At 42.3% G+C, this 15,265-nt stretch overlaps 1 protein-coding gene across 1 annotated transcript in view; it reads left to right on the top strand.

Annotated features, from left to right (window-relative positions):
• Positions 1–12,449, top strand: part of igf2r (insulin-like growth factor 2 receptor) — a 48,029-nt gene extending 35,580 nt beyond the window's left edge. The window contains exons 37-51 of the mRNA XM_044048828.1: positions 10–143; positions 228–377; positions 461–616; positions 1,349–1,559; positions 1,670–1,822; positions 2,305–2,539; positions 2,791–2,927; positions 3,804–3,921; positions 4,294–4,440; positions 4,976–5,160; positions 5,260–5,446; positions 6,159–6,311; positions 7,064–7,133; positions 7,309–7,602; positions 8,086–12,449. Of these exons, the coding sequence (XP_043904763.1) occupies positions 10–143; positions 228–377; positions 461–616; positions 1,349–1,559; positions 1,670–1,822; positions 2,305–2,539; positions 2,791–2,927; positions 3,804–3,921; positions 4,294–4,440; positions 4,976–5,160; positions 5,260–5,446; positions 6,159–6,311; positions 7,064–7,133; positions 7,309–7,602; positions 8,086–8,244 (2,489 nt within the window). The 3' untranslated portion in view covers positions 8,245–12,449. The remainder of the gene's footprint in view (positions 1–9; positions 144–227; positions 378–460; positions 617–1,348; positions 1,560–1,669; positions 1,823–2,304; positions 2,540–2,790; positions 2,928–3,803; positions 3,922–4,293; positions 4,441–4,975; positions 5,161–5,259; positions 5,447–6,158; positions 6,312–7,063; positions 7,134–7,308; positions 7,603–8,085) is intronic.
• Positions 12,450–15,265: the final 2,816 nt, after the last annotated feature.

The following is a 15,265-nucleotide window of genomic DNA, read 5'->3' as shown; positions in this document are numbered from 1 at the left end:
TGCTTTCAGATGAGGCTGTGGACCAAAGTGACCGATCCTCAGACTTCTACATCAACGTCTGTCTTCCTCTGAACCCCATCCCGGGGGTCAGCTGCCCCGCCGGGTCTGCCGTCTGCATGGATCCTGATAACGGACCACCAGTGGTGAGATATCAGCTGGGTTCAAATGAAAATGATTTTAGCCTTTTGATTTTTGCCGTTTATTCCTTCATTCCCGTCTCTTTCCAGGACATTGGACGGACAACCAACGGTCCAGAGATCGACAGCGCAACGGGGGAAGTGTCCATCTCTTACAACAGCACCACCAAGTGTAAGGAAGACCCGACTCAGAACTACACGTCCACCATCATCTTCACCTGTCAGAGAGGCCTGGAGCTGGTGAGTCTGCGCTTCTCTTTCATTCATTTATGACAACACACACACACACAGTTATTTACAAACCTAATCTGTGTGTAATCCAGGGTTCTCCACGAATGGTGAAGCTGGAGTGCGTGTATTTGTTTGAGTGGGCGACGCCTGTGGTCTGTCCCGATGCCACGCACACCAGCGGCTGCCAGCTCACCGACACCCAGCTGCAGTTCACCTTTGACCTCTCAGCTCTCTCCGGTGAAGTGCAGGTGAGACGATTACGTCACAGTGATTTTAATTTATTACAAGAAAAGAGGAGCAGCTTGAGACATGGATTCTTGCCCTAAAATGGCTGCCGGCATCGACACGAGGAAAAACAGATTTTTAGCCGCTTATGAAAAGGCTCAACCAATAAAACCTACACTTTATTTGTGGTTTTATTTTATTTTTCAAATTGAAATTAAAGCCACCGTGTAAATCGCTCGCTCTTCACCACACCTAGAAAAATCAGTGATTTAACATCACAGTGCACAGGAGTTGTTGATCCACTGCTGCCTCCGTTACTAAATTAAAAGGTGTCATTTTGAGACTTCAGTGTCTGAAATACTTTGTTCAGATTTACCAAAGTGGCACAAAGTTACCGAACAGCAGCTCCTGTGTCCACGCGAGCTAAGAACGTTGATTTTCTCTATGGGGTTTGGTGCAGGACAGTAAGTGGTTTGCAAACTTGTAGTTTACACTTGGAAATAAAGGCTGTCTAATGTCTACAATAAGGTTAGAAGAAAAGCATTTTCTTAGCATATTCTGACTCAAGCTGCTAAAGATCAAAGTTAAGTGGCTAAAATCGTGTTTTTCCACTGAGAGTGTCCACGTCTCATGCTGCGTCTTTGTGTCTCTGCATCATACAACCACACGTCTCATACCATTCTAAGTCATACTGTAGGTTCAGAGAAGCTCATCCTGTTAAACACAGCATTAAAAGTTACCTCTGGATGTTTCAGGTCCCAGCAACGTCCGGCACGTACCACATCAACGTCTGTGGGTCGGTGGCGGAGCCGGCGTGTAAGAAGAGCGCCGTTTGCCGCGTGTCGGATTCTGGAACCGACAAGTCCGCTGTGTCGTACGGCATCAGCAAAGCCATGACCATGGACTTTAAGCATGAAGAGCAGGCCGTGTTGATGCAGTATGGCGGAGGAGACCCCTGTCCACCAGGTAAATCCAACACTCTCTTCATTTGATTGTTTGAGAATCAGAAAATGTGTTTTTTTTTTCCATCGACAGAGTTTTAAAAACGGTGATTTTTCTTGTGTGTCTCGTTGTAGTGACGACTGAAGGCGACGCGTGTGTGTTCCCCTTCATCCTCATGGGGAGGACGTACACCGAGTGCACCACTGACGAAAGGACAGACGGCAGGAAGTGGTGCGCCACCACCGGCAACTACGACACGGACAGGAAGTGGGGATTCTGCAACGCAGGTGACGCGTGAAAGACCAACAGAAAACTCTGTGCTTCCGAGATCTTAGATCCCAATTCTACACCTTTAAATGTCCTCTTTTGTCCAACCAGTCACACAGAATGTTCAATTTACTCAAATATAAAACCAAAAATGAGGATTTTCATACACTTTGAAACCTAAATTCATCAAATATTTCTTAGTTTTTTTTACTTAGAAAATTACTTAAATAACTGCTTATGTTTTCTTCTAGTGACTTAGGTTGCACGTTTTTTTCTTTATCAGTCATTATTGATTTATTCTTTATTGTCCAATAAGGAAATTTGTCTTAGACTTGGACGTAACACAATAAAAACAATGATGCTAAACGGCACGTTAAAAAAAAACTTGCATTTATCACATAACTTCAGGGTCTTTTGATTTAGATTTTTCACTCGTTTTGATCTACTGTGCAGCCCAAAGCTGTCTCTCTTAAATCGTCTCCGTCTCTTTTGTCCCCCGCAGTCTCGGGTAAACGCCAGTCCTCCATCTTGTTCACCTGCGACCACGCCGTGGGCCACGGCATGCCGCAGCTGCTCTCTGAGACAGCGGGCTGTTCGGCCACGTTCCAGTGGAAGACCAGCGGCGTTTGTCCGCCCAAGAAGATGGAGTGCAAGCTGGTCAGCCAGCATCAGACCTTTGACCTCCGGACCCTGTCCTCCCTCACCGCGCCGTGGAAGTTCAGCCACAAAGGAGACTCGTAAGTCCGGGGTGTTTAGTTATTTATTACCTGCTTTTCATGTTCATGCTTTATTACTTTAAATGTTTATGTTTGTCTCTAATTTCCATTTTATTTACATCCTCTCCCTCCGTCTTCTCTTCTTTATCATCTCTATCTTCACTTTCATTTCAAAAATTGGCCGAACCGTTACACGAAGCACCTGAGCCGCCACTTTTTACTGTTTCATGATTTTTAACTCTAAGCTTTTTTTCCTGTCTGTGTGTCGGCAGGTATTTTATCAACCTGTGTCAGCAAATCAACCACGGTTTGCCAGGTTGTCCTGAAGGAGCCACCGTGTGTCGACGCCTGGCTTCAGGTGTGACTCAGACTCTGGGCCGAGTTTACACTCAGAAAATGACCATCAGTGGTGAGTGATCTTCTCTAATCATCCCTGTTGTCGTTTTTTTATTTAAGTGTACGACGGAGCATCAGGGCCAAAAACTGTGTAATCTTTCGAGAGTAAAGTCGTAATCTTTCGGGAGTAAAGTCTAATAATATGAGAATAAAGTCGTAATATCATGAGAGGAAAGTCATAATCTTTGGTCAACAGAGTAAAGAGTATAATATAGAAATAATATTGAATTTTGAATAAAACGTGAGAATCCATTCATGTTTTGCAAACCAGTATTACAAAACTTGTAGAATATAGAATATAGAAACAAATTTACATTTTCTAAAAGAAATTTGCAAAATGCGAAACACTTTTACAGATACCAAAACAAATGAACAAAAGCCACAGTTCTTACGGAAAGGGAACGTCCCAGTTGCTGCACGTGACCCGGAAATGATACCATGACTTCTATGTGTCGTAAGATACTTGTGACCGAGTGATGTTTTGTCATGGGTGTATTATGAGAACTGGATAGAGCACCGCCCCTTTGGCTCCTATCATTCCTATGGAGTTGCTCACACAGTGTTTATGTCAAAAAAAGTTCAAGTAGGTCTCGCTGCAGACTCATGACCAACACGCAATGCATTCTGGGGGGGGTAAAGGCAAAATGCCGGTAGTCCGGCTGTTTACTTCTTTGTTACAGTAATATGTAACAGCAATAATTAAAGAGACGCCTATAAAACACATAGAAGTCACCAAGTCACGGTATCATTTCCGGGTCACACGCAGCAATTGAGACATTCACTGTCTGTAAGAACTGTGGCTTTTGTTAATTTGTTTCAGTATATGTAAATTTGTTTGCACTTCCAGGCCACCGTACGTTTTCTCCTCTTCTCCTTCTTCTCTCTACAGATGGAAACATCTCCGTCAGTTATTCAGCAGGAGACGACGTGTGTGGGAACGGCCTGAAGGCGAAGACGCTGATCCAGCTGAGCTGTGGCTCCACTGTTGGACATCCAGTCCTCACCAGGTGACAGACGCACACACACCTCCATGAATTTAGCGTCCTTGAAAAAAAGAAATCATCTTTTCTGAGCTTCAGTCACGTATCTTTGTTTATGTAAATCCCAGTGTGTGAGAGAACACTGGTTTACTCTTCTAACTGACAGGTAATGACGCAACAGTGTTAAAAGTAAGAGGTTTAAAGTTTCTCTGGGTAAAGTTCACTACGGGGGATTTCTCAGAAGACTTAGTCACATGCAAACACAAATTTGTCTGAAGTGAATCTAATTTTATATGTTGTGTGTTTTTTGGGCAATTTATTTTTTTTAACATACGTAGAAAATATTCTGAAAATCTCCCTCCTGTGTGTGTGTGTGTGTGTGTGTGTGCGTGTGTGCAGAGTGGACGAGGCGTCGTGTGAGTTCGTGATTGGCTGGGAGACACGGTTGTCGTGTGCGGTGAAGCAGCGCGAGGTGGAGATGGTCAACGGGACGATACAAGTTCCGGACACAGGGACCGTCCTGGACCTCGGAGCTCTGTACTTCAGGTAACACTCGATTCTACTCCTGGTACAAGCTACGACTCTTATGTAAAGTAGCTTAAAGGTATACTTGAGTACAACTACCTGACTATGTTACCTGAAAACGACTTTGGTAGAAGTTGAAATCATTTTTTTATTAATATTACTTAAGTAAAAGTCTGCTGGACAACATGTTGACTACTTTAAAATGTCTGATGGTGATTGTAGGAGGGATATGAGTGAGTGTTTGTGTGTGTAAATGAGTGAGGGAGTTGTCTTTCAACTGGAAGGTTGTGGGTTCAATTCCTGGCTCTGCTAGTTTATACACTCCTGATCAAAATTTTAAGACCAGTTGAAAAATTGTTGCATTTTGAAGCACTAATTAGAACCTTCTTAAGATCCAACAGTGCAAAGCTTTTCAACTGGTCTTAAAATTTTGATCAGGAGTGTATGTGTCCTTGAGCAAAGACATGTGTGAATGGGTGAAAACTGTCGCGTTAAGCAGCTCATCGAGACTAGAAAATCTCTATCCAACTACATCCCATAATTGTTCTCCTCGTAGTCACCACCAGGCGTCTGGAGACATCCGTCCCAACGGCGACCGCTACATCTACCACATCCAGTTGTCGGGCATCACCAACAACTCCCTGTCCAGCTGTGTGGGCGCCAACATCTGCCAGGTGAAGCTCAACGCCACCTACAGGCGCAGGATCGGCTCGTCCAGCGAAGCCAAGTACTACGTCAAAGGTAAGAAAAACTAAGTCCAAGTTTTCTGGACTGAACTCGAGTGTTTAGGTCCCAATTCGATGATATTCCCGTTGTGCTTGTTTATTCTCCGTCCGTCAGGAGGAAACCTGGACGTGATGGTTCCCTCGGAGTCGACGTGCGGCCGCGAGAAAAACAAAATGGTGTCGTCCACCATCATGTTCCACTGTAACCCGTCGGCAGGCGTCGGCATCCCGGAGTTCATGCTGGAAACGGACGAATGCCAGTATCTGTTTGTGTGGCACACGGACGCCGTGTGTGGACTGACGTGAGTGAATTCTCAGTCTTACCCAAAGTTTATCTGCGTCTCAACCACACGGAAAAGGCATTTTGGGAACCCCTGAAATGCTATTTTTCACCTCTGTCTTCGTCCCTGCTCGTGGTTTGTTTGGTCTTTTACGATAACTTTTATTTTCTTTCCTGAGTTCCTCTGCCATTCTACTCTTTACTCGTTAAATAAAGCTTTTTTTTATCATTATTTTTAGTACAGTGGCAAGCGGCATCACAGCGCCACATACAGGCCTAGCATGTGTACTACAGCGCGTGAACGAGGACATGACAGAGGAACAAAATAGATTGCTTCCGCTTCGTTCCGCGTCCGTGTGGATAGAGCCTTAAAGGTCTTTGGTTCCTCTTCTCACACGCGACAAACTGTTTCTCTTTCTTTTCGGAATTTCTTTTTTTAGTCGTGTCTAAAAATGTGCAACAATGACTCCAGTGTGTTATCGAGTCATAACTCCTCCTCAAACACTGTAGCGATATAAAAACCCTCAGCGAGGTTTGTGTTCCTTTATTTCAACTTCATCCTAAAGATGAAGGCTGCAGTACCACTTATGGAGACAGAGGGCGACAGAGAGCAGGACTGTAGCTAAACCAGCTCTGTCTGTTTTTATTTCATTTTTCATGATTCCAAACCTATTTTTTAAACATTTAGTGACTTTTTTTCTAATTTTGTTTCTCTCTGTTTGTTTTTTTTACAGTAAAGTCGATGCAAAGTTGTACGACGACGACGACGGCAGCGATGTTCTGGTGATTTCCCAGCATAGTCAGGCGCTCGGCATCGTGCTGAGCCTCCTGTTGTTGGGTCTGTCTCTTTGTCTGCTGGGACTTCTGCTGCACAAGAGAGAGAGAAGGTGAAGTCACAAGTGTAACTCTATTCTCTTCCATAATATTATTAGATATCATCATTATAATCCCTCTTTTTTATTGTCTTTATTGTGTCTTTACTGTGCCTTCTTTGTCTCTTTTGTCTCTTCATCGTGTTTTTTTTGTGTCTTTGTCTCTTCATTGTGTCTTTTTTGTGTCTTTGTCTCTTTTTTGTGTCTTTATTGTGTCTTTGACTCTTCATTGTGTCTTAATTGTGTCTTTGTCTCTTCATTGTGTCTTTTGCGTCTTTGTCTCTTCGTTGTGTCTTGTGTCTTTGACTCCTTATTGTGTATTTTTCTCTTTTTTGTGTCTTTGTGTCTTCACTGTGTCTTTAATGTGCCTTCTTTGTCTCTTCACTGTGTCTTTATTGTGCCTTCTTTGTCTCTTCATTGTCTTTTTCTCTTTTTTGTCTTTTTTGTGTCTTTGTCTCTTCATTGTATGTCTTTTTTTATTGTCTTTGTAATATAATACATTTGTGTCTTTTTGTATGCTTAATTGTGTCTTTCTTTTTTGTGTTTTCTCTTTTTGTGTCTTTGTCTCTTGTGTCTTTATTGTGTCTTTGTCCCTTCATTGTCTTTTGTCTTTATCACTTATTGTCTTTATTATTGCCTTCTTTGTCTTCATTGTGTCTTTTTCTCTTTTTTGTGTCTTTGTCTCTTTTTTGTGCATTTTCTGTCTTTATTGTCTCTTTTTTGTGTCTTCATTGTGTCTTTACTGTGTCTTCATTGTGTCTCTGCAGGGAGCTGGTGATTCAGAAAGTGTCCGGCTGCTGCAGACGAGGAAACCAAGTCTCCTATAAATATTCCAAGGTAACTGGTGGATGTTTTTGATGTTACATTGTGACATTTCCAGTTAAGGGCCCCTTGTTGTTGTTGTTGATGTGTGAGGCCCTCGAGGAGCACGAGGCGTTTACTTTTCCACCTCAGTCGTCAAAATGAATACATATTCAATGATTTTCTCAAACTTCCTCTTTCAAATCCTCAGGTCAACATGGACGAAGAAGGCGGCGAGGAGGAGATGGAGTGGCTGATGGAGGAGCTCGAGGCCCCGCCTGCGTCGTCCTCGTCGTCCCACCGCGGCAGAGGCAAGGGCCGGAGTCACCACGGCAACGGCCACATCACGACCAAGCCGGTGAACGCGGACGGCCTGCGCTCGTTCACGCTGGACGACCAGGAGGACGACAGCGAGGACGAGGTGCTGAGCGTCCCCGGCGTGCAGGTGGTGAAGTCGTCCGGGCTGTCGAGGCAGTCTGCGGCTCAGCGCAGCGTCTTTCTACAGGTGAGTCGTGGAAAGACTTTTCACTTGATTTACCTTCTTCAGTCTGTTTTATGGCCACCTCACAAAACTGATTCTGTTATATGTGAAGCTCATGTTTACTGCTTCATCTCCTTGTTTGACAGTCTTTAATGACTGAAGACTGAATTTCTGTAAACTCGGTCTACTGCTGCCTCGTGTGGTGAGTTTGTGCCACATTCCAAACAAACCCCAAAGTAACAAAATGACACATTTAAACCGAGTTTTGGAAGCAGCAGTGGATCAACATCTAGTGTTTGCTATGATTTTGAAATAGCTGATTTTCTCAATGGGCTTTGGTGCAGAGGAGTGAGCTGTTTTACAAAGTGATGCTTGGTAAAAAGGTTTCCTGAAGGTGAGATTAAGCTGTAATTTTAACACAGAAGATATGATGCACTGTATGTTTTTAACGTGGCGTCCCGGGCAGTTTCTGCCTCAGAACCTCACTTTGTGTCCACTGTGTCTCAGGAGGAGAGCGACGAGGACCTGGTCGGCCTCCTGGACGAGTCAGACCGGAAGAGGAGGAGCGGCAAGCCGCGCCCCTCGGGCGGCAAACACGGTAACAGCGCGGCGGCCGACAGGAAACGGGACGAGGACGACAGTGACGAGGACCTCCTCAGGGTGTGATGTCACTTCCTCGCTTCGCTTCCTGTGCACTCGCTCTCTGAACTCTTCTCTCTCTCAGTGAATGTCTCCACCGTCACGACCACAAATCAGAAACCTGTCATTTTTTTTGTTGACTCCACCTACTCAGACTCTGCCCCGCCCACTGCCCACAGACGGCCACTCTGTGTTCGCACACGGTATCTTATTTATTATCGACCGATTATTTAAAGTGTTCTTCATGCCGAAAGTGAAAGTATGATCCACGTCAGTCTCGCTAACGATTACCAACACGCGAGCGGAGACTTTAAAAAAAAAAGAACCCCAGAGGCACAAAAACGTGTTGAAGTGATTTAAAACGAACGCTGTGCCATTTGCTTTAGCACTTTACTGTAGCTTAAATGAACTGACTTGGATTATTTATGTTTGTTTTCTTTTCAACATTTACGTTCAGAGAAAAAAACAAACAACTTCTGGGGTTTGGTCTTTAGCGGCAAACGGTACTTTTGTGGGTGTTGTTGTTTCTTTAAAGAAAAAAAAAGGGAAAATGAAGACACTTGTTGGGTTTTTTTTTTCTCGTTGTTTACAGTTGCTATGATTCAAAAGAAAAATAATAGCAGACGATTTCTCTTTCTTTTCCTCTCGGTAAAGAAAGAGCGCGATGCCTTCCCGACGATGAATTCACTCTGCGTTGTTTTCTCTCTCTCGTTTGGAGCAGAGACGTTTGTACATAGACGATATATAAACTGTTCTAAAACGTGGACGTTTTCTTCTTCTTCTTTTTTTTTTCGGGGTTCTTTATGTCGTGAAAATGTTATTTCCGATGATTATTTAAATGTCTGTCTGAGCTGATTACGTGTACGTAGATCTCTGTCCTGTGTGGAAATAGAGACGGCCTTAAGTGTGAATGGACGGTCGACGACGACTCGCCGCTGAAAGTGAAACTCCCGCTAAAGCCATATTTCTTCAAAGAAAGTTGGGATTTCTTCTTTTTTGTTCGTCACGTGGCGTTACGTTACGGGGCTCGGTTCCGATTTGTTCAGGTCTGTGATGGTTGAACGTCGTCGTCGCCTTTTTGTCAAAAAGTGAGATTTTAACTCGTTAAAAGCCAAGTTTTTGTAGAGTTGAAATCCTTTTTTTGTTGTTGTTTTTTTTAGTTTTCTTCTTAGCCAAATGCATGTGATGATAAGACAACCTCAAATATATCAAAGAAGCATTGAGTTGACGTTGATTTAACACATTTAGTTATAAATGAGCAGCGTTGACCCAGGATTTGTTGATACAGGCTGAAAACTGCTGAATTTACACATTTTTACAGACTTTTATTCCTCACAGTTTAGAATCCGTGACTTGTTTCCATCGTCTTATAATGAGAATAGTAGTTATTTGTTTTTCCAGATTACAAAATGTCATAACAGTGAAAAGTGTCCCTAAAACACTGAAAAAACAACTTCAATAATCAATAAAATAACTTTAGATACAGTTTAATCTGCTGTGCTAATCAGTTAATCTGTCATTTACGAGCCGACATACCCAAATATTTTCATGATTCAGGTACAGTTGAAGTCTCCTTAAAAACGTTACTAAATTCATTTTTAATTGTGTTTATTCAAACTAAAGTTGCCAGTTAAATGCTGTTAAACTGCTAATCTGAATTAAGGGTATTATTTTGTATCATAATCGAGTTGAAGTTGAAGAAAATATGTGCATTTTTCACTATTTTGACATTTTCCGTCCTACAGATAATTGAAAAAAGGTAACCTTTAGTAAAGAAAAATCATTGGTTTTGGTCCAGATTATCATTCCCTCCCTTAAGTGTTTCAAGGCAGTGTTTTCTATACGGGGACCTACTTTTTAAAGGGATAATCACAATATAAATCTCTTCACACGTGTGCTTATTAACATAGCAATTAATTAATTTACAGCCGTGTCTGTAAAAGAAAAATTTCAAAAGAGATTTTAAGCACGTTATTTACAGCGTTCTGTATTCACATTCAAAAACGTTGGGGGAAAAATTTGTTTGGTGACCCACAAAAATTTCTTGTGACCCATCTGTGGTTCCCAACCCAGACTTTGGGAACCACTTTTCTAAAGAATGTGTTGTTAAAAAACAGAAGATTCAGAAATGAATCTCTTAAATATCTTTATAATGAGTGAATGTAAAAACCATCGATTAAACCACAGTTTTGTCCACTGGAATTCCCCCTTTATGACCTTAAACAGTATTGAATCCACACAAACTACAGTTATTAACAGACGTGTGATGTCATCACTAAAGTCCGTTCAGGGTATTTCTAAAGCTTTTTACGCCAATGTAAAAAAAAGAGAAATCACACTTGCGTTGTTAAAAACATCAGTATTTTATATATATGAGATGTTTTAGATTAGGACGTGCCATTAAAACGATACGCAAAAAAAACCCGCCACAGTTTTATCGTCACAAACTAACATCGCTGACGGCTACTTTGCACTTATGATGTCATGATTATGGACGACGTTCGAGGACGAGGAAACACGGGTAAAGTTTTCCAAAGAACATGAAATTTAAAGAATCTGCAAACTGCAAATTCACGGCAATGAGACGTCGACGATATCGTCTGTGACGTGAAGCAAAGCGTGACATTTTAGCTCGTCGCTCGCAGACTTGATGGACATTGTTTAATAATTGCGATAAATCTCAGATACTGAGAGAAAGTAGAAGAGAATGATACATTACACTACAGTAACATGGTAATAGTTTGTTATAAATATAATAACGTATTATTTGGCTAATAGCACTTTATTTCCTCGTGCAAAATCTAGCTATGTATTAACAACATTAATATTGCTGTAATGCCATATGATTTCCAGAGTAACAACAGGCAATAGCTAGAAAACAGCAACGTTAAATAGTGTGTAATAAGGCGGTAATTACACATTAATAAAGTGTTATTTCCACATCTTGGTCATAACACTGTAAAAATTGCAAAAACAAGGACACAGTACTACTATAATAACATGTTATTACCAAAAGTTATACGCCGGAAACAACGTAACGCTGTTCTTAATAGGTAATAAAGCTGTAATTACACAGTAATAACATCTTATTTCCTCAAGTAACATCTCGGTAACAGCAGTGTAATTAGTGTGGCAACAAGGACACAACATTACAGTAATAACATGTTATTTCCGAAGTAATATGCTGGTAATAACTGTTAATTTTATTGTAATAAGGCGATCATAACAATAATAATCAGATGTTATTTGCAAAGATATAGGCTGTTAACAACATAACGGTGTCAATAGTATGTGATAAGGCCGTAATTACACTGTAATATGTTATTACCAAAGTTAACGTCGGGTAATATGTCGGTAATAACAATTGTATGGTAATACTAGTGTATTAATGGGACATTTCCAAAGTAATATGTAGTTAACAGCTTGGTAATAACTATTAATTATATGTAATAAGACGTTAATAACAGTATAGATGGTCTGTAACACCTTGGCTTTGAAATTCCCATTCTTATTAACGTTATTACTTTGATTTCTATGGAAATTAATGGTTTTATTCCACTATTACACAATTTTTTTACCATTCTTTCACCATATTGTTACTGCAGTGTAATGTAAAACATTAGCAAACAAACTTGTCTCAAGCTTTTCCGGCATGTATCCATTGGAGATTGGATTGTATTGCGATGTAATTGAACGGTCGCACAGCCTCGAGGTTGAAGCTGGGTTTTTTTGGGGGGTTTTCTCGCACTTTGAGACTCGTCTTGTCTCTGTCCACAAGGAGACGTCGTAGCACTCTCCAACAAACAGAAAGGTACCGTGTGAAGAAGTCAAAGTTTGAAACGTCTGTTTTTTCCTGCTGCTGTGTTTGGCACCAAAGTCTGCGCGGCTCGGCTGCAGCGGTACCACATGCCGACCCCCAACCTCCCCAAGACCGCACGAATGGACGGACGCTCGGTCGTCCCTCGAGCAGAGAGCTGCTTCCTGTTTTGTTTTTGTTTAAATGTGAAACTCGGTGTCTGAGAGCGAGATTCAGAATCAAACGGGACAAAACATTTTCTGTGAAGATTGGGGGTGATTATGGGAGATCATTATTATGTTTTCGGTTCGTGTAAGTTATGCTGTCTTGTATGTTTTTTTTTTTCTTTCAGCTCTTTGCCTGTTTTCCTATTTAAAAGAAAACATTGATGTAAAAAAAAATGCATTATTTGATTAAATGAGAGATCTGCTGTTTATTACTGTTGTGGTTTCATTGAAGAATCTGTTGAAACAGGAAACTGAATTTGCAACATTTTGAGCCCTCCGAGGCAATTCCTCGAAATACTCGAAATATCACAAAAGACAAGGTTGTCTTCATTTACTTGGGACGTGGACTAATATACTTGACTCTACCTGGAACACCGTAGATGTCTCGGATCCTTAGAGAGTTGACCTGAACTTGTCCTATATCACTTAAAACTTGTCTCACATCAGTTAAAGACTGGATTCTTAATACTTGATCAGGACTCGTCTTCAGTGATCTCAGACTTGGACTCTTTCGAGACTGGACACTCAGCATGGATTAACTTAATTTACTCAAGGGCAGCCAGTCAGATGACATCTGACTTCTTCTGACACTTCGGTCACTAAGTACAGCGGCAAAACTAAGAAGATAGCTAGTGATTTACCTCCAATTTTTAGCCCTCGGTTTTTTTCTCTTAAACTTAAGAAAGGGTATAAAATGAGTGGGGGAGCTGGACCAAGTAAAAAGACAAAAACTTATCACTTTCATACGGAATGGGAGGAGGACTTTTTTTTCACGATGACTTTTCAAAGTGCGTTTGATGATCATTTGGAAGTGTGCTTGAGGCTAGCTGTCAGCAGCTACTGTCCGGACTATGCATCCCTGGCTGATTCCATTCAGTGCAAGTCATCAGAGTAAAGTCAGGTAATGACAAAAAACGTACATAGTTAATTGTTGTGTTGTCCAATATGGGCTCATGTGGTTATGCAAGGTACGTCAACATACATTGTACATATAAAGAATTCTCAATATTTTTCTAAATATATGTTTTGCATTTTTGGAGTAGGTAAGTAGTAGTAAGTAACTCGCATGCTAAAAAAGTGTGAGCACCCCTGTTTTAGATGGACACCTGACTCTGACTTCTGACTCACTTGGACTTCACTTGACTCCAGTCAAATTTGACTTGTCCGCAGGACTTCAGTTGAACTTTTCTTGAAGATATTTCTCCTCTCATCCAAGATGCTTCTTCAGTTCCTGTTCTCAGATTCCCTTTGACTTAACTGGACTCCAGAATCGTCTTCAATGATCTCAAACTTGGACTTGTTTCAGACTGGACGCTCATTTTAATTGACTCAAGACTCGTCTTTGAATCCATTTCCATGGACCTGTGATCACTCTGACTTGTCCCAGACACGAGACTTGATCAGGACCATTCGACTTGATCTCAGACTTGGACTAGTCACAGAATCTCGACTCATCTTAGATTAATCTTTAATGGCTTGTCTACTTCTTGTTTAGACGGACACCTGACTCTGACTTTAGACTCACTTTGATGTCACTTGACTCAAGACTTCATCAGGATAATTCGCGATTGATCCCAGATTTTACTTGTCACTGGACTTGACTTGAAGATCTTCTTGTAGATGTTTCTCCTCTCATCCCCCTGTGGTTGTCTGACTCAGTGCGTGCTGAGAGAGCCACGATACGGGCAGCAGAAAGGAAATAAAACTAAAATTCAATCCTCTTTCTCTTCCCAGCCCGTGGCCAAGTGGAAAGGGAACTTGGCTTGTTACCTGGAAGGTTGCCAGTTTAAGTCCCCACCATGTCAAAAGGCCTGGGGTACTCCTGAGCAAGGCACCCAACCCCCATTGGTCCCCGGGCGCTACTCAGTTTGGCAGCCCACTGCTCCTAATTCTAGGATGGGTCAAATGCAGAGAAATAATTTCCCTAGGGGGATTAATAAAGTATATATTCTGTTCTAACCCCAAAAAACTTTTTTCTATCTTCTCTAACCTCCTTGACCCCCCACTCCCCCTCCTCCCTCCTCCCTTCTACCTTCTACCAATTCACTTTGTCAACTGCTTCACAAAAAAGATAGATGACATTCGCTCTTCTTTCTCAACCCCACCTCCTGATCTCACCACTCTACCAACCACAAATTCAGCTCCTTCTCTATCCTCTTTCACCCCTCTATCTCATGATCAAGTTCTTTCCCTAATATCCTCTGCCCGCCCCACCTCCTGGACCTTTCTGCAGCGTTTGACACAGTTAACCACCAGATCCTTACTTCCTCCCTTCAAGAACTAGGTGTCTCAGGCTCTGCACTTACCCTCTCTTCAAAACCGAACATACAGAGTAACCTGGAGAGGATCTGTGTCGGAACCCTGTCCTCTAGCTACTGGGTCCCTCAGGGATCTGTCTTGGGCCCTCTCCTCTTCTCTCTATACACCAACTCTCTTGGTTCTGTTATTCTCTCTCATGGTTTTTCCTATCACAGCTACGCCGATGACACCCAACTCATTCTCTCTTTTCCCAGCTCCGACACACATGTAGCAGAACGCATCTCCGCTTGTCTGACCGACATCTCTCAGTGGATGTCTGACCATCACCTGAAACTCATTCTCGACAAGACCGAGTTTCTTTTCCTCCCAGGAAAGGGCTCTCCCACCACAGACCTAACCATCACCCTCGACAACTCTATGGTAGCTCCTTCTCATACTGCAAGGAACCTGGGTATGACACTTGACGACCATCTCTCCCTCACTGCCAACATTGCTGCAACAGCTAGATCTTGCAGATACATGTTGCACAATATCAGAAGGATACGGCCTCTTCTAACCCAGAAGGCGGGACAGGTTCTGGTCCAGGCTCTTGTCATCTCACGCTTGGACTACTGCAACTCCCTCCTGGCTGGTCTCCCTGCGTGTGCCATACGACCTCTGCAACTCATCCAGAATGCAGCAGCTCAACTGGTCTTCAACTTACCAAAATTCTCCCACACTACACCGCTCCTCCGCTCCCTTCACTGGCTTCCTGTAGCTGCTCGCA

Source organism: Solea senegalensis, linkage group LG17 (assembly GCF_019176455.1).
Source record: "Solea senegalensis isolate Sse05_10M linkage group LG17, IFAPA_SoseM_1, whole genome shotgun sequence".
Taxonomy (NCBI): Eukaryota; Metazoa; Chordata; class Actinopteri; order Pleuronectiformes; family Soleidae; genus Solea; species Solea senegalensis.
This window is presented reverse-complemented; position numbering and strand designations above follow the sequence as displayed.